The sequence below is a fragment of the Pithys albifrons genome, chromosome 5 (genome assembly GCF_047495875.1).
Source record: "Pithys albifrons albifrons isolate INPA30051 chromosome 5, PitAlb_v1, whole genome shotgun sequence".
Taxonomy (NCBI): Eukaryota; Metazoa; Chordata; class Aves; order Passeriformes; family Thamnophilidae; genus Pithys; species Pithys albifrons.
This window is the reverse complement of record NC_092462.1, coordinates 57073234-57095311: the sequence shown is the minus strand read 5'-3', so window position 1 is coordinate 57095311 and position 22078 is coordinate 57073234. Positions and strand designations below refer to the sequence as shown.

Genomic DNA, 22078 nt, shown 5'->3' with positions numbered 1-22078 from the left:
CGGAGTGGAGCGGCGGGAGCGCCGAGCCCGCCCCTGCCCGCCGCGCTCGGCCCCGGCCGCGGCCGCCCATGGCGGAGCCGGGCGCGGAGGAGCCCGACGAGCGGCTGCTGCTGCTCGCGGAGCCGCCGCCTCAGGCAGGGCCGCCGTGGCGGGGGCCGCAGGCAGGGAGAGCCGCCCCCGGCGGGGCTGTGCGGCAGCTTGGGGAGCCGGGGCTCGAGGAGGAGGAGGAAGAGGACTCGGGGCCCGAGGGGGATGGAGAGGACGAGCCCCTGTTGCGGGCGTCGGGTACCGGCCACGGGCGCCGAGCGGGCGCCTCCTGGGACCGGGAGCCCCGCGCCTCCGCAGGTACGGCCCCGCCGGGCTCGGCGGCAGCGCGGGTCGGGTCGGGCTGGGCGCCCGGCGCTGCCCTCCCTACCGGCGGGACAGAAGTGCGGTCGGTGCGCTGTGCCCTGGCACCGCATCGGCGAGGGGCAGAGGCGCCTTGCCCTCGCTCGGCATATGGGCTCACCGGCTAATACTTGATGAAGGGAGGGTGCTGCGAATGGATCGAAGTTCGAGTGCTTTGTGTCTGTGTGCGGGGCTGCACGAACTCATTTACATCCTGAGCGTCTCCACTGTTACTTCTCGCTCTCTGTCTGGTATTTTGGTGGACCTTGCTTTGTTTCTTTCTGTCATGTGTTTTTTGAAACTTACGGCTTTGCATGTTTTACAGACTGTTCTGTGGTGGGACTGGATGCTGCTTCCTGAACACTTGGCGAACTGACAAGTAGTCTGTTTGTCTCGCCTATCCCACTAATTACTTTCTTGTGACCCCCATAGTTTCATCTTGAAAAAAAAGTTCAGTCTGTGTCTTTCATTTGTTCCAATCTGTTATGACCCGCCCCAGCAGGCAAGGGTAACCCAGACTCTTGCTAATAGATCCCTTGGGGCGGATTAAAATGCGACTGAATGATCGGTGATTGTAAATGTATATGGTTTATGTTAGAACAACTTTGTTGCAATGGAAAGCAGGTATGTAGCAGTTTTGGCTATTGTTATCCACAGTAACATAGCAACACGAAAGACTAAAAATACCACTTAAGAAAATGTATAAGGGAAAAGAAAGAAACAAACGATAAGAGTAGAAACATATTATCACCTGGAGATCTCTCAGCAAGACTTGATTGTTGCAATTTCCATGCCTGTTGGTTAAAGCGATGGTCGCAGTCTTGAGCTGTCGGGGTGAGGGAAGCCCATATGCTCAGGACAGGTGGAAACGCCCAGGTACCCCCCCTGGGTGTGGGCAGCTTTGACTACTCTGGTGAAAGGCCTCAGAAATTAGTCTGGGGGCGCTTTGGGGGTCTTTGACAGCTTCCTCTCACATTAGTATAGTTGAGCCAGGTATGCCTCATCAAAAGGGATGACAATTAGCATGATAAAAAGCACTATCCCATCTCGCGGGATCTGCTTCTTAGCAGGCTCAAAGCCTGGCTTGTAGCCTCTGGTGGTGGGTGTTCACCCCCTCTGTCCTGTGCAAATCGCCACCACACTCCCAAACCCTCCCCTCTTCGTCCTCAAAGAGTGCAAACCTGGCCTCAGCAAAGCACTCTGCTGCCTCCACAAATGGGCAATTGTTTTGAGTCATTAACTGTTCAGTCTCACACAATCATATGTTTACTTGGTATCATCACATGCTTTAAGAGTTTTAGATGTGGACTCTACTGTCATAATTTTGTCTTTCCTAAAAGGTTTATCTCCTTCCCATGTTTGGAAATCCAGTCATTAAACAGAAATACAATATGAAAGTTTAGAAATGCAGGAATTTAAATATCAATTTGAAAAGAGGCGTTAAGTGTTTAGTTTACCTAATTCTAAACATATAATATATATAATATTACTTGTTTTTTTCTTTAGATTTTCAAGCTTACCGATTCTGTGCAGGTTTCTGAATAGGTGTACATCTAGGATGGGATTGCTGACAAAAACCTGTGGAGTTCTATCATTTCATAGTATTTGCTCTTGCAATTATTCCATATGATTTCTTGCCAGAGATTGCAAGACTGTTCCTTTTGCAACAATAATTTAAACAAAAATGCCAACAAAACTCCCATAATGTTTAACAAAATAAGTTGTGCTAGTAACTTTATTTTAGTAGCCACAGAAAGCTTTTACTAGTGTATAGTTTTTAACCATATAGGAAGACGAATCTCATCTTTTAACCACTGGTCTCAAGTGTAGTCCACACCTGTAATGTGAACATGCTGTTAAAATGTTGATTTCCACAAGTCTTAAGATGTGTTAGGGAGACAGAACTTCTAGCAAAACACTTTCAGAAACTTCAAAAAAGAATTGTGTCAGGATGGAGACCAGAGCTGTGGGTCTTCCACCACTGGTACAGTTAGGACAGTGAACACAGAGTGCTACTTGGGATCTACCCGAGGAATGTGTAAGAAAATCTCAGAACTGATTGATTGCAGCATCACTTCTCTTGTTTCCCTGTCCTCACCTTTTTTTTTATGTGTAACACTTGAAGGTGCACAGGATTGTTTCACGAGTCAGGTGGAACCAACATGCAACAGATGTTACTCATGCATGCTATTGCAACACAGAGGTTTCATAATGGAATTATGATCAGAATAGGAGACTATGTTGGAAAAGACGCAGTTGGTTGAAGGGACTACCTTTAATCACGCTAATGTTAAAAAAGTATAAATCTAGCTTAGTGCTAAAGGAGTTCATACATGTTATTCTTGCAAAGTGTATTAGTTTAGCTTATGTCTTGTTAACTTGATGGAAGAACAGATAGAGGTATTTGCATCTGCTTTGGTGAATCTTCATCATTGCAGTATAGCAGCTTCCCAGTCTTGTGCCTTGCTAAATTAATCTGAGAAACGGTCTTGAGCTTGATGGTTAGGCTGTGTGTGTGTGAGCCCTGGTCTCCTCAGTGGGAGTTTGACAAGAGTAGTTTTCTGGAGTAATTGCAATTCCCGTGAACAAGTTCATTTGTAGGTCTTCTTCACATGGAGGATCCATGTGCAGGTGACTTAGCGTGGATGTTGCATTTTGTTTGGTAATTGTAAAATGCACAACCCTGATTTTACTTTCACGGACAAAAATATGTAGTAGTTGCAGCTCAGGTGTGAGACGTGATGTAGATGTGTAGAGAAGCTGAGGCTTGAGTATATATATAATAAGAACCACTGATTCAAAGTGGCTTTTTCCATAAAAATAAGTGTATTGTGGGCCTTTGGGTTTATTTCCCTAACTCATGTAAATACTTGGTGACAGGGAAATCTTTGAGCCCTTTCCCTGTCTCTTGTCATCTGATTCTAAAGTCTCAAACTGTAGTTTATTGCAAAAGGTATTTACCAGGTAATCTTAACAGACTCTGATCCAATGGGCTGTAGCTGTTGATACTGCATTATCTTTAAGGCTTCTTTTCTTGTTGCCAACTTATACTAAGGTTTTCTGGTTTTCCTATTTTTTAATGTTTTTTTGTTATTTTGATTGGAAGTCATATTATTATTTGTGAGTGGTATGTTACATGCAAGTTCTAATGTTCTAAAAAGCTTCAAAGACTGTTCTGTGCTGCAAAAAGGTGTCAAGTTTTTTAATTTGACACTCCACAAACTCTTTAGTAGTATCTTTTCTGAATAGATTCTGTATCAGTTGAGTTCCAGAAAGATGTATTTTTTTCAATTGTTGACAGGGGAACAAAGAAACTTTGTCTGAAAATGTTAAATTCATAATAATATGAGGCAGAAATGAGCTCTAATGCACTAAGTGAACTTGTGGAATTATTCCAGCCTTGAAAGTAAGGTATAATAATGTACAGCTTCAAAACTTTTTGAAGAGTTTGAACAAATTGAAATATCAATAGAATCCTGAAAACTTCCTTTCTAATCGTCTTTCTAAATGTTTGTGTAGAGTGGTAGAGTTTGCACTATCAATATCTTAATAGACCTGATTTTTTGGTTGGTAAGTAAAGAAATGATACAAGTAATTTACAGTGTTTAATGTTGGAATGGTGATGAAATGCAGTACTGCACTGCCATGTTGATGCTGCTTTTAAGCGCTACATGTAACAGATTCTTCAGTGGATTAACTTTGTTGTGTCTTAGCAGAATGGGTTTTTTTGCCCTTACCAGCTTCCTTATGTCAATAAATATGAAAAAAAATCCTAGAAAAGTATAAACACTTAGCAGTGGTAGTCTCAAATTTGCTGGTCCAGATTTGGCTGATTTATTGTAAACAAAAGGTTGACTAGACATGGATAAATCAGTGGAAAAACTTGCACTGATTTAATGGACTGGGTTTTTCAGCCTGCTGTTGAATGGGTGTCAGCAGTGGAAGGATGTTGGCTTTTCAATGTGTTTACTTATGGTATTGTTAATTAGTAGTACAAATTGCACTTAAGACTACTTATTTTCTTATTTTTCAGGGCATACAGGACATGCTGCTGATATGAATATATTTTTAGATGATCCAGAATTTGCAGAGATTATTCTGAGAACAGAACAAGCTATAGAATGTGGAGTTTTTCCAGAAAGAATCTCTCAAGGATCCAGTGGGAGTTACTTTGCCAAGGATCCAAAAGGGGTGAGCATGTTACTGCAGAGTTGGAGGCTATCAGCAAAAAGTTGAAAATGGACATTTAGAAATTCTATTTTAATGGAAATTCATTTAAATCAGTTATTTAATAATTTATTGTATGGCAAAAATTATGCGGAAAAATCAATGCAAGTAATAATTAGATTTCTAATTATGTCTTGCATCATAAGCTAAGGAAAAATAACTATTATTTCTCTGCTGCAATTTTACTGTGTTTTGAATGATCTGCATCAAAGAAATACAGAGAAAATAAAAGGGCCTCTAACATCTGAAAACAATTTAGGAATTCCTTTGTGCAGAATATTGTTCTCTGTATGTTTTAGTTGATTTTTGTCATGACTGAACTCCTGATTTCAGTACTTTTCAACTTTCTTTAGCTAAAGGTCCTATATTTTTATCTCTTCTCTTTTTAGGTAGTCTTTTATTTAGATCATGTCTCCTTTCTCTTATATGATGGGTAGATGGGCAAGAAGAGTGATCTAAACCTACCTTTTTGCTTGTACTTGTCTGCTGAGTCTCACCTGGAAGATTTGGCTTCCCCTCCCTTAGTGGTGGATGGTACCTTGAAGTGGTCAGCAGAGGAGTGTCCTAAGGTTGCTTTGAGACAGAGAAGTAACAGTTACATTAATATCTTGCTTGAAAAGTAACATTTGGTCAGCATCATTTAGTAACAGGAAATGATATTTCAGACATATTCTCACATTGTTTTCTTTAAATTAGAAATGCTTTGCAACCCATCTGTTCCACAAAATGCGAGTTCCAACCCCTCAGCTTTTGTTAATTTGTCATATCTGGTTTTATTTTAAGCTCAATCAGCAGTTTTCTGGTCCTAGGTAGATGTAGGTGTTCATTAATCTTGAAGATCCCAGTTGTGTTGGACATGGAAGTTGTAACATTTTGCGTTCCTAGGTTTTCAGAATATATTCAAGATTTTTGTTAGTCTGTGCATCCCCATAATGGTCACTTCCCTCTCATTTAGGAAGTAATTTGGTTTTGTTCAGCTCTTATAATTTTATTGATCATTACACAATATATTTATGTTTTGCCAGGTAATTTTCATAATTTATTTTGTTTTAATACCAATTTTCTGGTGGTAGTTTTTACACTTTTTTGAATTTTTTTTAATAGTTTCCTGACCTGATATAAATAAATACATCAATTTCTAATTTTAGTTATGATTTTGTTGTTATGAGAGGTGGTAGAACTACCCCTTCAAAATCTTCTGAAAACTGCACATTGCAGCTCCATTATTGCATTGCAGCCTGTGTTCCAGGAACATTTGCTAGTAATGATCCACTTCCATTTTGTTCTGCTGGAACAGAGCCAGAGTAGGTTGGGAAGGAGGGTCTCTCTCTCTTTGAAACTGGAAGAAAAAAAATTCTCTGATGACTTTCTGAGATTCATATACAATGCTGTAATTATGGGACCTGTTCAAGTTTTATCTGATTTTTTAAATTTCACATTATTTCCCAATTCCAGTAGCTTCATCTTTGTAGATTTCCAGGTTGTGTACTTATATACACATATTCAAACTTTATACTGCTTAAAAAGAGCTATTTTAAGTTAGGTTTATATCCCATTTAATATGCAAGTTAATATGCAATTTAAACCAGATACTGGTTTAAATCAATACTTTTCAAAAATTCAATGCATGATGTATCTAAAGAATATTCTATATTATCATGCTAAAAATGCTTTACAGCTGATTAAGTGGACTTCTTTTGGAGATTTTTTTATGTTGTGCAATCAAGATTCTTTTATTCTTAGAGAGTTAGCAGAGAAATTATTTGGGGAAAAATAAGTCATACTTGTTCTGTATTTCCATATGTGCAAGTCTGTTTTGTCTGAAGCTTCTCTAGACTTGATTTTGCTGGACTTGGTGACTGGCAAATGTCTGAGGTACCCGGGGCTAGGAGAGAATATTTATACACCATTTTTGTGTAAACATAACCAAAGTATTTTGGATGGAGCATATTATTCCTTGTTTCTTATGTGGTGATTTTCCTGTTGGTTTTACTTTTCTTTTGCAGTGAAGTGTTGTTTTTATTTCTAGTTAAGTTCCTAGAAGTGACTTGCCCTCCTCCTTTATGCAGGTTGTTAATTTGAATATAAGTATTTAGGAGAAATTATTTTTAAAAAAAGACAAGTTATTTTATATGAGTCAGGAAGGATTCATTGCAAAATATGGAAGTATTTGTCAACATGGGACTGTGAGAATAATGCTGCTGAGTTTTAGCAGACTTTCAATTTAGCTTTTATTCTTTACACTATATTAAGAGCTTACCTACATTTGCTATCCATATTAAAGGTCTGATAAAACTTTGTTAATAGTGCAACTCTAATTTGTAGAATGGTTTTCAGATCCTGTTTGGCTGAGTATTGCATCATTCCACCTCAGACCAGTTCTGTAACTTTTGTTCTCCTGTTATTCCTGAGTAATCTCTTCCTTGTGCTGGGAAGGAGCTCTTTAAAGGAGTGCTAAGCCTTCTTATTGGTCAGCTTCTGAAGTGCTTACCCACACTAATGTCAAGTTTCAGGTGAAATAAGCTCTTTCCATTAGGTCATCTTATTTGCTGATTTGGGTCTATCAGAAAAATAAAAGTCAAATTACCTAATTAAAGTTAGCTTTTTGCATTTGTTGGCAAAAATTAAATAGTTGTATACCGATACGAAGAAGTTCTGTTCTTAAGCAGGACTAGTGCAGAAGTGTTGAATATTTCCACATTTGTTGTTCATTGTGTAACCAATAAATACAAGACACTGTGTTTGTTACAAATAGTTCTGCAATGTGTTCCTGGCAGTTTAACTCCTGGCTAATTGGTAGTGCTAATGGAGTCTGTCTATAAATTAAGTTTGACTGGCAAAATTAGGACTGGCCTTGGTAGCTTGTTCTGTGTATTGAGTGCTCTGGTTCTCCTCTGATCCTCAACAGTGGTGGCTCTGCAAAAGTTCAGTGAAAGCCATATATAGATTTGAGAGTATAGCCCGGTACAGGCCAGGCAAGTGTGGAAGGAGCCACGCTCCTTTTTCAAATGGGCACTTTGTGAGAAGTATTACCCAGAGAGTGATCAGAAAAGAGATATTTAAAGGTTTGGTATGTACTACTAAATACACCACAAGTTTTCTGGGAAATGCTAAGTTGCTAGATTTGTTTTAGGCAGGTAGATACATGTGATTCAGTCGGAAAAAATTAAATAACTTTTTAAAAATTCAAAACCTAACATAATTTTGATTAAATTAGTAGTATGCAAAGTGTTGCGATTTAAAAATAAAATAATAATAATAAACAGTAACATATTAAAAAACACATTACAAAGAATATTATATAGAATATTTATTGTAACTGTAATCATTTTTGTAGGTCTAAATTGAATTGTCTGCAGTTGCATACAACCTGTTCATGGTTTGGAACGTAACCTTACAATCATAGATAGCACCATGTGAGAACCAAGAGAATTCTTGTCAATGTGTTTCCTACCTTTGTTGATAGAAAACTTATTTTACAGCATGAATGCAAATAATGGTATTTTGCAACTTAGTTCTCATGGAGGTTAATGGGAATGAGTCAAAATAGATGAATGAGACAGGTGATGCTACTGATGCCTGGTGTCTTGTGCATCTTTTACAAACTGAACGAATTAAGTCCTCGGTAGTTACTTTGTCCCAGCTGATGTTGGACAAAGCAAGATTGTCTTGGACAAAGTGGGTGAAAATTCTCTAGAAGCTAAACTAACTGATCAGATCCTCTCATAATACAGCTGCATCAGCAATTACTGAACGAGTTTTCTGACTGCCAGCAAACTTGTTCATGACCTGAGTGTGAATCAGCTTTGAGAACTGGTGCAACAACAGGCAGGGTTTAGCTTGTTAATAGATCCGCTTTTTTTGGCAAGGGTTCCATAAAGTTTTAAAATGTGAAAATGCTTCTTAAACAATTAAGTATTTATTAGAAAGAATTTGATTTACTTGCCATTGTTCAGTGAGAAGGGATGAAGGTCAGCATTTCTACAGCATTCCACGTGAGCTATAGAAGCGTCATATGGACTTTATGCACTAGGCCAGAGTTCATCTGAGATAATTAAAAGGTTATTTATTTTAGTGTGGTAATAATCTTGTGGTTTGAGGTTAATAAATACAGAATCATATGTAGAAAGCACCTTGAGAAATCATCTATTTAATGCCTGTGCTGTAGAGCAGGATTGTTCTATTGTGATCCCTCATAAATGTCTAACTAACGTGCTCTTAGTTGCGTCCTGTTTTGGAGATTCCAGAACCTGGCAGTCTATTCCAGTCTTGAGCTGCTCTTAATATTCAAAGGGTTCCTTCTCTGCAACTTACCTGCTGGGCTTTAAGCCTATCACTTTTTGGCTTGCCAACAGTAAATGTATGTTTTTTCTATAGCACGCTATTAAGTAGGTCCTCAGGCCTCATTTTCTCTTGGCTTAAACAACCCCTGTTCATACCATCTGTCCTTATTCACATAAGTTGTGCTTATTCTCACTTTTTTCCAACTTTCTCTAGTTTATTAACAGATTTCTTGAAGCATAGTGTCCAAACTTTGACACAGCACTCAGACTAATTTTCAGATTTACTACATGTCTCCAATATGAGTGGTGGCTGATGGTGTGAACCATTGTCAGCTTTGAGCTGAGGAATCTCCAGTAGTGGTAAATGACACTACTCTGGGGAATTGCAGGGTGGAGAAGCTTTTTGATTTCATTCAAACTCAGAGCAATAAGAAAAAGAGATTTAAAAGAGAAAATGTAACAGTCGACTGTTAACATTCTGTATGATTGTCACTTTTCCTGGAGCCATTATGTCTCCCTCTGAAATAGCTTGTCAGTGAGTTAATTGGAGGGCTGAAAATTACTTTTAAAGCCACTTTTAAAACTTCATTTTTAAAAAACCTAGAATTCAAAAAAATAAATGCAGTCCACTTTAATTTTGAAAAAAAATGTTTTGAAAAAGTAAATGTTAGTTGGTTTGGATTTTCTCTTTATAAAGAGCTTGTTTTGAATTTGTACTAATGCTGGACAGGCATTTGATGATAAATTTATTTGGAATTCCATTTTTTAAAATGCAGTGTACAGGATCTAACCACTATTTTCAAATAACTACTTTTCAGTCTAATTCTAATATTCTGCGACTTTAAGGGCTCATATTTTAATTTTATATTATTTATCTTAGAAAATTATTGGAGTGTTCAAACCAAAATCTGAAGAGCCTTATGGACATCTAAATCCAAAATGGACCAAATATTTTCACAAAATTTGTTGTCCTTGCTGCTTTGGCAGAGGCTGCCTCGTTCCAAATCAGGGATACCTCTCTGAAGCTGGTGCCTATCTTGTGGATGAGAAGCTGGGGCTGGGAGTTGTACCTAAAACTAAGGTAAAAGTTAAAACACATAAATTACTGAATTAAAAGAAACAGCACCAGTCTCTGGATTGTAGTTGTGTAGATATCCTTGTGTATCATGTGTTATCCCAAAGTCATTTATAAACTATTGCAAGTCTAAAGGCACAGTGGTTTGGTGTAGAAATAGTGACTTTGTTTTAAAGGATAAGTTTAGCTGAATCTGAATTGAATCCCTTCTTTGGAGCCACTTCAGTTTCTTGCATTTTCTGACACCTGTTTTGGTGAACAAATTTGCAAAAATCAGGATATGAAATTCCCATTTTTGTTTATGTAAAATAGAAAATATTCACCTTGTCATGTAAAATTTATCTTTTGGAAGTGCCTGATTTTTTTTTTTGAGAACTGAGCTTAAAATGTACTGTAAATATATAATTTAAATACTAAGGAATTCTGAGCTGTATGTAACTTTCTTATTTTAAGGTTGTCTGGCTCGTCAGTGAGACCTTTAATTACAGTGCAATAGATCGTGCAAAGTCAAGAGGAAAAAAGTATGCTTTAGAGAAAGTGCCAAAAGTTGCTAAAAAATTTAACCGAATTGGACTACCTCCTAAGGTAAGATGAAAAATAAGTAATTTATGCACTTCCTGATTCTCACACAAAACTTTGGGTTAAAAAAAGAGTATTTATAAGTAACTTCAACAGTAGAAGAAAAAACTTCTTTTCTTATTGAAAAATATCTCTAAATGTCTGAAATTTTGATAAATATGACTATTTCTATGCAAATTCTACCCACTTTTACATTATTCCTTCCCTTGAACTACTTCAATAATCTTGGTACTTCTTTTGATTTAAAGTCCAGCTTTCTGCTGGAGTAGTAACATGCTAAAATGTTGTACAATTCACTTATTTTTTGTATTTATTGATTGTTGAGTACATTTCCTTTTGATGTCATGTTTTTATATTGTCAATCTGGTTTTTCCCTGAAATTTATCTAGTTCTTTAATTGTTCCTGAATACTTCTTTTCACCTTCTATTTTTGTTTTATTCTTTTCGGAATCCTATTGCTGTGTTGTTCCCACCTTCCTTTGTCTTATGTGCAGACTGTGCTGGCTAAAATCTGACATCTTTCTTGCCTAATGAGCCTTATTATATCCCCAAAATATCACTACACTGTTCTAATCCTAAGCTTTTAGAACACAGGTTATGTACAGCTTGGGTAATCCACTCGTGTCAGTTCCCAGCAATTTAGATCCATGTGACGTGGGTTGTGCCAGCTTCCATCAGCGTGGTTATTCCACATGCTCTGTGTTTATCTGTGTCTCTGCACACGTTTAGCCATCTGCATTTTACTTCTCCAATTTAAGTTCTCCTCTGAATTTTAACCTTGAGCAGCTTTCCTATGGAGCCTGTACCATCCCCAGTTTTCTTCCTTGGACTGCTTTGGAAAACATATTTCAATCAGTTTCGTGCAAAAAGGGTCTGTTTTGAAAAAGGTGGTTAATGCTTCTGTTTTCATCAAGGAAGGTTAAAAGATATTGCTTGTTGTAATACTGACTGTTCATTTGCATTGAGCTGTCTGGCTACATTTTATTCCTGGTAAACTCAGTGAGTATTTAAACAAATATTAAATAAACCCATCACCAAATACCCCAGAAAAACCCCTTCATGATTTGAGTCTTCGCTTTTTTTAAAAATTTAGGAACGAAAGAGTAGTTTAGCAATATTTCTTTTTAACATCAGGTGCCCTGTGTTCTGAACTTTAATACAAAAACGTTATATACTTTCAAAGTGGAGATTACTTACATGACCTACCCAAGTGTATTTTCCAAATGCAGTTTCTTAATATTTCAGGTTGGCTCCTTCCAGCTGTTTGTTGAAGGATACAAGGAAGCTGACTACTGGCTCAGGAAGTTTGAAACTGATCCTTTACCTGAGAACACAAGGAAAGAATTTCAGTCGCAGTTTGAAAGATTGGTTATCTTGGATTATGTCATTAGAAACACAGGTATTCATTAGTGTCTCTTGGTAACTATCTACCTTTGTGAGGCAGAAATGGTAAGTAGTGCTGGCTGAAAGCTGGTGCTTAAGGCTTTTAATGTATTTCAGATGCTTTTCTCACAATTGAAGACCAGAAAGTTCCATTTCAAAAGAATTTACTTTGAACTGAAATATGAAAAGATCTAAACAACCCTTTTGACTGTTACTTGGTGTTTTTAAGCAGTATAAGAATTCAAGAACAAATACTTTCCTTATGCTTTAATTCTGTGTGTAGGCTATTAATTGTTTCCCCTGATTAGGACAAAGGGTGGTGGGATTTCAGAAACCATAAGAAAAGCTATGACTACAATTCCTTTTATGCTAAGCAAGAGTTAATAACAGCACGTTTGCCATCAGTGCACAGTAGTTCATAGTTATTGTGAGGAGGCACTGGAGAACAGTTGTGATGTGCACCTGTCATTTCTCCTGCACTCTTGGTTTCCTTCACTCAGAAGCAGAGGTTTGTCTGTTGACTATGTAGGTGAATTACTTCTTGAAGAATCCAAAGGCAGTTTTGCTTTCAAAATACTTCCTTTACTGCCTGTGGGCATCTTCACTTTTATTCAGACCTACCCAGCTGTAGCTCATTTTGCTTTTCATAAATTCTCTTTTTAGAAGCAAAATAAAAGAAGAAAATTTCATAAGAACACAATACTTGATAGCTATGATCTGTCAGCTTTATCAAATAAACACCAGTGTTTCCAAACACTTACTGTGTTCTGTGACATTCTTAGAATTGTAAGGCAAATACTCAGTATGCTAAACCTCTTTATATGGATGATTTTGTCTTCATCTAATATATCTGATAACAGAACGTGAAAGTCTTCTGATGGATGTTTAGTTAAACTTATGGGAGCACCTTAAGATGACAGAAGGACCTACAAGCCCATGCAGTCATCCTCTGTCTAAAAGACCTTCTCAGAGCCTTCTGTCTCTCAATTTTTGTCTGAACAGTGCCAATATTTTCAGCTTCTTCCCCTTTTCATGTTTTTCACCCCTGCATCTTTGTACACTCTGTTTTTCTCATGCAGTCAAACATCATGATGCCTGTAATTTTGGAGGCCCTCTTCTTTTCCCCATCAGCATTCAAACAAGCTTAAAAATTAAGTCATTATGATCTGATAGTGTTTTCCCTGGGAAAAGTGTGTACCACAGCCAATCTTTCTGCATAAGATATATGAAAATAGATTCAGGTTTCTTGATATTTTGTTGTGTATTCAGCCAGTTGGGGAAACTAAAGGAATGCACACCTGAGAACATTTGGTGTGGTCTTTCACTGAGTCAGTAAAGCTAAAACATGTATAGTAATGGAAAAACCCCTTTTGAACAGTTTTGCCTGACTGTGAAGTGTCAGTTTACAATATTAGTCATTGTGTATCACTTTAGATGATTCTTTCTTTGTAAGTGTTGTGTTGTGACATGCATTTTCCTGTTTAAAGACAGAGGTAACGATAACTGGTTAGTCAGGTACGAAAAACAGGATGATGGACTTGATCTGTCAGATAAGGTAAGAAAATTGTACTCTTGAAATTTATATTCCTTCAATTGTTTAGTTTTGTGGCTTAGTCTTGCTGGGGATTAAGGGCATGGCTTTAATCCTGGTGCATGGTCCCAAGAAATAAGATAACTGCAAATTATTCTAGGCAAAATGAGGGGGAAAAAGTCTATTTTCATTAGACTAGTCTAGATAGAACAATGCTAGAAGTTATTTTTATTGTTCTGTATTTTGGCTTTACTAGCTTGGGCTATAATAATCGTAAAAGTGCCCACTGTTGCTCAGACACATTTTTTCAGCTCTTTATGTGCCCTGTTTATCTTTGGGGGAAGGGCCCCTCTTTAATGGTGGTAGAGTAAGAGTTGTATGTGCTCAAGTTTGTTTGGATACTGCTTTATATTGTTTAAGTTGAATTTAACCAGTGAAGCTAAAAAGTATATTATTTAGTATTTTTAATGTATTTCACTGTCTCTGTAAGCACATAAGTATCTCTTACTTTTTAAATATTCCTTCTGTAGGATAGCCAATGGACTATAACTAAAGAATCTATTAAAATTGCTGCAATTGACAATGGTTTAGCATTCCCTTTTAAGCATCCTGATGAGTGGAGGGCATGTAAGTATTGCATTCTTCAATCATCTTCCTTTTGGGAGATTAAGTTCCAGAGTAGTAATTTTTATTTGAATTGTTTCTGTAAGAAACTAAGAAGTCATCACTGAATTATAATTATTGAATTTTTAAATAACATGCCCTTCTCCAGAAAGTTAGCGACAAATGCCATTTTTGCAATGGCATATCTGATCTGGTCCTTGTTTATATTTTTTACCTTTAAACAATATTAATACATGGACACTCATAAACATAGTACTGTATGTAAACTGACTGATGGTGGCATTGGAAGAATTTAGCAACATGTTTCTCATGTGTGTTTTTTTGAAAAACATGGTGGAAAATTACTTGAGTGCAATGACATGCAAGTTGTCTTTCTTATGGCCAAATTTCTGTTTCAAAATGAAGGGTACTGTTGTAGATGGACAAGTGCACAGGTTATTTTTTCTTGTTCTCAGCTTTAGCTTGCTTTCTAGAAATTAATATTAGTTATCAATTTCCACTCAGCTTCAAAATACTATTACTGTGCTCTTGACCACATCTGTGATTACTTGCAGTTTATAGAGGGGAGTGCCCAGTAGCGTTTGCAATTATTAATGTGAGCTATTAGCTAATCAGGTAATTATGGCTATTAAGTGTCAGCGAGTTAGACTGTCAAAAGGCTAGTTAATTACTCCAGCCAGAGCTTTGTATAGTCTCTCTATATCTTGACAGTAAATAGTTACTGTCCCGCTTATCTCTTGGCTACTTCTGTAGCTGTTCTGGAGACACAGCAGTTATGGCTTATTTTATATGACCTATTGTTTCAGCACCAAAAGTAGTAAACCTGCAGGATTCTTTACTATTCTTGTGCAGTTGAACAAGCGTGTGACAATTTTGTAAAGGTAAAGTTGCAGCATTGTTTACAAATTGCAAACTCTTGACACAAGGAGCAAGTTTCCATGACTAGAACTATCATCAAGAAGGCCAGTGGGATCCTGTCCTCTATCAAAAATAGCGTGGCCAGCAGGACCAGGGCAGTGATTCTTCCCCTGTACTCTGCGTTGGTGAGGCCACACCTTGAGTACTGTGTTCAGTTCTGGGCCCCTCAGTTCAGAAAGGATATTGAGGGGCTGGAGCGAGTCCGGAGAAGAGCAACAAGGCTGGTGAAGGGACTGGAGCACAAGCCCTATGGGGAGAGGCTGAGGGAGCTGGGGTTGTTTAGCCTGGAGAAGAGGAGGCTCAGAGGTGACCTCATCACTGTCTATAACTACCTGAGGGGAAGTTATAGCCAGCTGGGTGTTGGTCTCTTCTCCCAGGCACTCAGCAATAGGACAAGGGGGCACAGGCTCAAGCTCTGCCAGGGGAAATTTAAGTTGGATATCAGAAAAAAATTCTTTCCAGAGACAGGCATTGGAATGGGCTGCCCAGAGAGGGGGTGGATTCACCATCCCTGGAGGTTTTTAAACTAAGATTGGACATGGGACTGAGTGCCGTGATCTGGTAAATGGACTGGAGTTGGACCAAGGGTTGGACTTAATGATCTCAGAACTCTTTTCCAACCCAATCGATTCTATGATCAAGGGTAACTTCCTCAGAGTGAGAGAGCAGCCTGTGCAAAGGGCAGGAAGTTGGTGCAGCATGGATGAACAGGGAACTCCTGACTGAACTGGGGATGCAAATATTAACTACATTAATAAAAGAAAAGTAGGGCCTTCACTGAAAAAAATAGAGACTTCATCCAAAGCTGCAATAATAGAGCTTGGGATGTCAAAGCAAAACCTAAAGGCAAAAAGCGTGAGAAAGAACAAGTTGCTCAGTGCTGACTTTGCCTCATTTTGAGTTGCAAGATTTGCTCTCAGGCTCTTGGGTCTCAAAGCTGATAAGCAGAGCCTCAGGGAATGAATCATTACCCAAAGCAGAAGAACGGGAGCACTTAAGGAAAATGGTCATATGGAATTTCATTACTCTTGCAATATATTTTTAAAAACTGTCTACTAGCAATTATGTGAAAATTTAAGAGCTTTTTTCTCTCAGCATGCTTAGAAGGCATTTAAAAAACCTAAAAATTATATTAAAAATAGTAGCTACATTTTTGTTATTTCATTAGTATGAGTCAAACATCTGAAAGATTTCTATTTGATTACAGCTATTATTTTACTCCAAAGGAAACTGCATTACTAAACTAGGAGAAGGTCTCTACTGTTGCTTACAGTGTTTAATTTAAATATTTTTTTTACTTATTGCTTAATACATTGTCACCGTTTGGAAAAAAGGCTTAGCAGCTTTAAAAATGCTCTTGTAAAATAGCCAAAAGGGATATGCAGGGTAACAATGCTGAGAAAAAGTTGTGTGTTACTGAGAACTTGCAGCAGGCAGCAGAGCACACTACTCGAGAATTTAATTTTTGCCTATTGTTAGTCATTAAATGTATTGTTTTTCTGTATTAGATCCCTTTCACTGGGCTTGGCTTCCTCAAGCAAAAGTTCCTTTCTCTCAGGAGACCAGAGAGCTTGTTCTTCCTCGCATTTCTGATATGAACTTTGTACAGGACCTTTGTGAAGATCTTTATGAACTGTTTAAGGTGAATCAACTGCTTCTTTGAATTGAATGTTACTGAAATAGCTGATCCCTGTAATGGAACAGTTAAATTCATAAAAAGAAAAAATATCTAACTTTTGTATTTTAGCAATTTTGTGCTATTTTAGCTTTAACACTGGCATGGTAGAAAGGGTTATGTAATTATAAGGAAACTGTGTCACTGATGTGGTTAATTGATAAAAATCAGCCTATATGAATACATAATAACCTATTATATATCTAAATTTCACATAATCTATTAAAGTCAACTAAGTCTTATAGCACAAATTTATGGATCCCGTCAGATCTCGGAAGCTAAGCAGGGTCAGCCCCGGATTAGTACTTGGATGGGAGACCTCCTGGGAAATGCCGGGTGCTGTAGGTTCTAGTCCTGAGGACTTCAATGTCACTGTCCAAGCTCGCTCGGCCGTGGCAGATGAACCTCAGGACTTAAACAGTGGGGCCAGTTCTGTGCACGCTGAGCCTCACCTAAAATCCACTGCGCAGGCTGAAAGGGCACCCACGTGGGGACAGCCCTTCCCAAATCTTCGTTCACGAAGCTGAGCCACACACACAGAGATGTAAAAACTCCATTTAACATACCTGTGTGGTGTGTATACACTTAAACTGTAGCAACCTGAGGAAATCATGCATTTAACAGAACTTAAAATATGTGCATGCCTTTCATGTATATGTAAATATATATTTTATTTTGCATACATATATTGTTCTAAGCTAATGCTGAAATCTTGACCATGTTTAAAGTCTAACTCACTTTAAAGATACTGTGCTATAGTACTGACATGTAAAGAAGTGTCCTTATTTGAAATACTCTGTAAAATATTGTGTCAAATTCAAGTTCAAGTGAAATAATCCAAATAAGGATTGAAAGAATTGGAAATTTTAAACTCTTCATGATATTGCAGCTGTAATAGCAAGACTAGATGCTGAAACACAAATATTTGTGTCTGACTGAGTTTGCTAGTTGAAGTGTTTAATAAATGTGAAGGAGGATGTATTCCTTTGCCAGAGTACATGTGAGAGAAAGAGCAGTGTAACATTATGGAACAGTGTTAAATGTGGTATCTGCCTGGTACTGGTATTTATCAATGCCCAAAAGTGGTATCCACTGATGTATTTTACTTCTATGCTGTGGAATAGTCTTCATTTTCACGTATGTAAACTTGGTGCTAAAACAGACTGTTTTGTGGGTCATACTAGGATTCTGTTTGAAACTTTCAAAAATTATTATGGTGTTGGTAAATATGAATATGCATATCATGATATTGATGAATTTACATACTAAATACATAGCTAAAGATGTGTGTTCCTATAATAACTGTTTATTTTCTTAATAAAGACTGACAAAGGATTTGACAAGGCTACTTTTGAAAACCAGATGTCTGTTATGAGGGGGCAGGTAAGAGTGCTTTTCTTAGATTTTTATTTATGTATTTCGTTTGTCATCACTTCTCAGCTGCTTTATTTAGAGGAACAAAAACTGACTTCTGTTGAATTGAAATACACTTGAAGGTATTTGCATCTGAGAAGACTAAATTTCTTTCTAGAGTTTGTTCCCATATGCATATAGATGAGACAGCAGAAAGTGTATGCTGATTTTAATTTTTATTTTTATAGAAAATTTTCTTAAGTAATTGTATTTTATTGTTTTTGTGGAGGTTAGGGAGGAATTAACTATATATTCTTAAAAGGTATTTTAAAAATGAAACACTGGAGAAGAGTTGTAAATTTGGTTGGAAAACTGGATGTGTAATTTCATTATGCTATTAAAATAAATGTGACTTTATTTTGGAAGATTGACTTAATTATTCAGATACTTCTCATGAGAAAGCATTATTAGGTAATAAAATTTCTTCATCCAATCAAATATTACAACCATAGTTCAAAACAGTCCAGCCATTTCCAGATTAGAAATTTTATTATAGTTAAGTGTTTTGCTCTTTGGGGTTTTTTGTTTGATTGTTTTTTAAAACATCAAAACTAGAGGATAGGATTTATCCTTCTTCCTTCTATTTTACAATTTAAGGCTGGTATGAAATACTAGAGAAAAAGCTTTAGCCAAGAACAAGTTACTTGGTTCATTGTAGGCATCAAATAGTGATTTCTGCAAGTGTAAGGTAATTGCACTAAGTAAATTAATCCCTTTTGCCCTGAATTTATTGAAATTGACTTTTCTGTGTTCACATGGATAGTTTTAAGCCAGACATTCACAATTCCTAGAGTGGCTTAATTCAACTTTTTTCTCTAGAATTTCATATATCAAGAAGTACCTTGCATAAGACTTCAGCTCTACTTAGTCAAACATAATCCCAGATAACATCTGTTGTGTGGTGGCTTAAAAACAGCAAACCTTACTTAATAAATTGAATTATAGGACTTATTTTTTAAATAATTCTTCTAAGAATTTTATGCTGTAACTGGAAGGTCACTTTTTAAAGTACTCATGCATCTTAAACTGTTAAGTAGCTTTTTTCTGGGATGCTTGATTAGAGGGAATCTGCTATTTAACAAAATGCTTGAGGAAAAACATGATTGATATAATGGAAAGAGATGTAACTGAGGTTGTCTAAATTAATTTTCCACTATAAAAGCTGCATCTGGACCCTTTCTTCTCACCCTGTCCCTGAGGTGGATTTCAGCAGATATTTGTTGTGTGTTTGTTTTCACTTCTCTCTTGCTATAAAAGTGTCTGTTTCACTGTGGGAAATGTCAGGTTTTCAAGCATGTAAGAAATGCAGATAATGAGTAATTCTTGGGTGTGATTGGAAATACATTGGCAAACAATGCCTTTTAGCACTGATTTTAGACTTGGTTTTGGTGTAAAACCAAAGTATGTTAGAAGGGCATTATGGGAGAGCTGGCTATCTAGATCACAGAATAATGGGTGCATTCAGTTGGGATGAATTTGCAGGCCAGAAAATCATCTAAATACATCCTTAAAAATGGGAATTTAAGAATTAGAAAATGAAAAATCTTGCTTATAAAGATAAGGAGACTGCAGAGAAACATATCTTGCATGTAAGAGGTGAGGTCTTTAAATCTCAGGTACCAAACATATAAGGTACCTATTTTTGTGAAGTGGTGGTAAAAAATTTGGGGAAGGATTTCAAGCTCAAAATAATTCTCTCAAGTATGTAGAGTCTAAACAACAGGTAACACATATCTACAAAGGGTTGCCTTAGAACGTTGAAAATGTACGTCAAGTGGAATTGCTGGCAGAGCCAAATTGCAGTAAATCATGGAAAAGACTTTGGTGGGGTTCTTTGGCTATGAAAGTGCAGAATGAGCAGAGGATCAGTAAGTCTCACAAGGAACAAAGGGGCATTGTGCAGGGGGGGAAAAGGCTCAATATTAAGGATAATGCAAATGTGTCACCAGAGCTTAACTGAAAACTTGCCACAGTTTTCAGCTGGATAGCATAGAATATGGAGTAAGTTATCAGGGCAGTCCATGAGCACTGAAGTTTTGGAAGGAAGATAATAGACTCCGTGAGTTTAGGGCTGAATGTGGATCTCAGCTCTGTGTTTGGTATGAGTTAATCATACGGCTTCTTATCTTCTGAGATGAAAATAATTTGCAGCCAGACTGCTGGTACATCCTGTCTTAAATCATGTGGATGGCCTTCTTTTAGGTGTTGTTTTCATTAAAGATGCAATACATTCAAGAGATGTGCTACATTTTAAATGCTCTTAGATTTTTGTCTCATAACATTTTCTGAAAATTTGGAGGGGATTGCATGAAATATTCAAGAAAAGAATGGAAGGCTAGTCAGCAGTAGGATGTCCTCATGTTACCAAATAAAATATTTCTACTTGCAGTAGAATATCTTTTAAAAATAATTTATTCAGAGTGGCATCTAAATTTATAAGCCTGATAGCTTATAAGTTTTATTTGTGTACTCTAACTTTACCTGCTTTTACTCTTTGTAGATACTAAACCTTACTCAGGCATTAAAGGATGAAAAAAGTCCCATTCAGCTTGTTCAGATGCCACGTGTGGTTGTAGAGCGAAGTAGCACTGGAAGTCAGGGCCGAATTGTTCATCTGAGTAATGCATTCACACAGACCTTTCACAGCAGGAAGCCTTTCTTTTCCTCCTGGTAGCAACAAAAAAATGTGGGAAGAGTAAGTTTCTCTTAACTTTAGAAAGCTACTTTTGTGTAAAGGCTCTGCAATAACGTTCTGCTGTATACCAAGAGCTCTGACTGCTGACACCTCAGAACTTAAATTCTAAAGACTGAAGAAATGTATTTTGAATGTAATAAAAGTTTACAATTTTCGTGTCAAAATTGTGAATTCTTATGTCAGGGAATGAGAAGAATTTGTTCCATACTGTATTTTTATAGCCTAAATTAATGTATTCTGAATAAGGGAAGATAGACAATTTGCATATGCTGAGAAACTAATTTTGAATACAATAGGATTTTTTTGTTTAATATAAATGTGAGAATCTATCGATTTCTTTTTATATGGCCTTTAAAAAAAAGTTCAGAATGTTATCTTTGATTGTGAAAAATGTTTTTCCTTGGAATATCTTCCTGGTATTTTAAACTGGTTATAGATTTTTGTAGGCTTGTTACTTGAAAACTCATGCACTTAAAAAGTAAATAATTAATGTGTCCTTGACAAACAAGTAAGAGAAAGAGAGAAGGGGAAAAAATGCTTCAACTATTTTTTTTTTTGCACGCCGGGACCAAAAATAGTTGAATAGGTGAATTACAGCAAAAGTCAACCTAAGCACACACAGTTTCTACTGTGAGAAAATAAACTGAGTGTATGTTTCAGAGGTTGAAATTTCATTGTAGTGTTTAGAACTTGTATATTTAAGCACACATAGGGGAAATTGTGGTATTTCTTTATAGATGCATCACAATGGAGGAATTGCACCATGTTGTTAGAGGTTTCTTTTGCCATACTTGTGTAAATGTGTTCATCAGTTGTCACCAAAGTGGTTCTGCACTGTCAGTGACAGAAGCACTAATGTGTTCATCACAAAGCCAGTTTGCCTTCTGGATTTCTAGAAGAAGCCGCTAATTTTTTTTTTTTTGACTGGAATAAAGGAGAGAAGACTGTAATGCATACAGCAGAGAATTATTACTGTGCTCTCAGCAATGTCATGCTCACCTGCCAATTGCCACTTGCATTTATGCTTAAATTACCTGGTTTAAGACTTGATGGTCATGTTTCTAGATCTGCATCTCATGTAACGTGGTAAATATTTTTATTTTAGTAATTTTCTGGACAGTTAAGACGGAATGAAACCTTCAGTATTTCAGACATTGCTGTATTTTGTAATTCTAAGCAATACTGTTGAACTCAGAAATAATAAAATGCTTGTATTTTACGTAATTTTGTGTGGATGTAACTATTAATGTAGCATGGCAGCATGGCGTCTCTGCGTGTCTCGGCGCAG

General features: G+C 37.1%; 1 protein-coding gene across 1 annotated transcript; it reads left to right on the top strand.

The window, feature by feature from the left end:
• Positions 1–22014, top strand: PI4K2B (phosphatidylinositol 4-kinase type 2 beta). Its single transcript, XM_071556692.1, has 10 exons — positions 1–345; positions 4421–4578; positions 9778–9978; positions 10426–10557; positions 11797–11950; positions 13422–13489; positions 13996–14092; positions 16516–16649; positions 18006–18065; positions 20596–22014. Exons 1-10 carry the CDS (start codon positions 69–71, stop codon positions 20767–20769), a joined length of 1455 nt encoding a protein of 484 aa, XP_071412793.1. The 5' UTR covers positions 1–68; the 3' UTR covers positions 20770–22014.
• The last annotated feature ends 64 nt before the right edge of the window (positions 22015–22078 follow it).

Excerpts from the sequence above, each read along its gene's own strand:
- PI4K2B (XM_071556692.1), top strand. The coding sequence starts at position 69 with ATGGCGGAGCCGGGCGCGGAGGAGCCCGACGAGCGGCTGCTGCTGCTC. Across the intron at positions 4,579-9,777 it reads TTGCCAAGGATCCAAAAGGG|AAAATTATTGGAGTGTTCAA; the intron begins GTGAGCATGTTA and ends TATTTATCTTAG. Across the intron at positions 18,066-20,595 it reads TGTCTGTTATGAGGGGGCAG|ATACTAAACCTTACTCAGGC; the intron begins GTAAGAGTGCTT and ends TACTCTTTGTAG.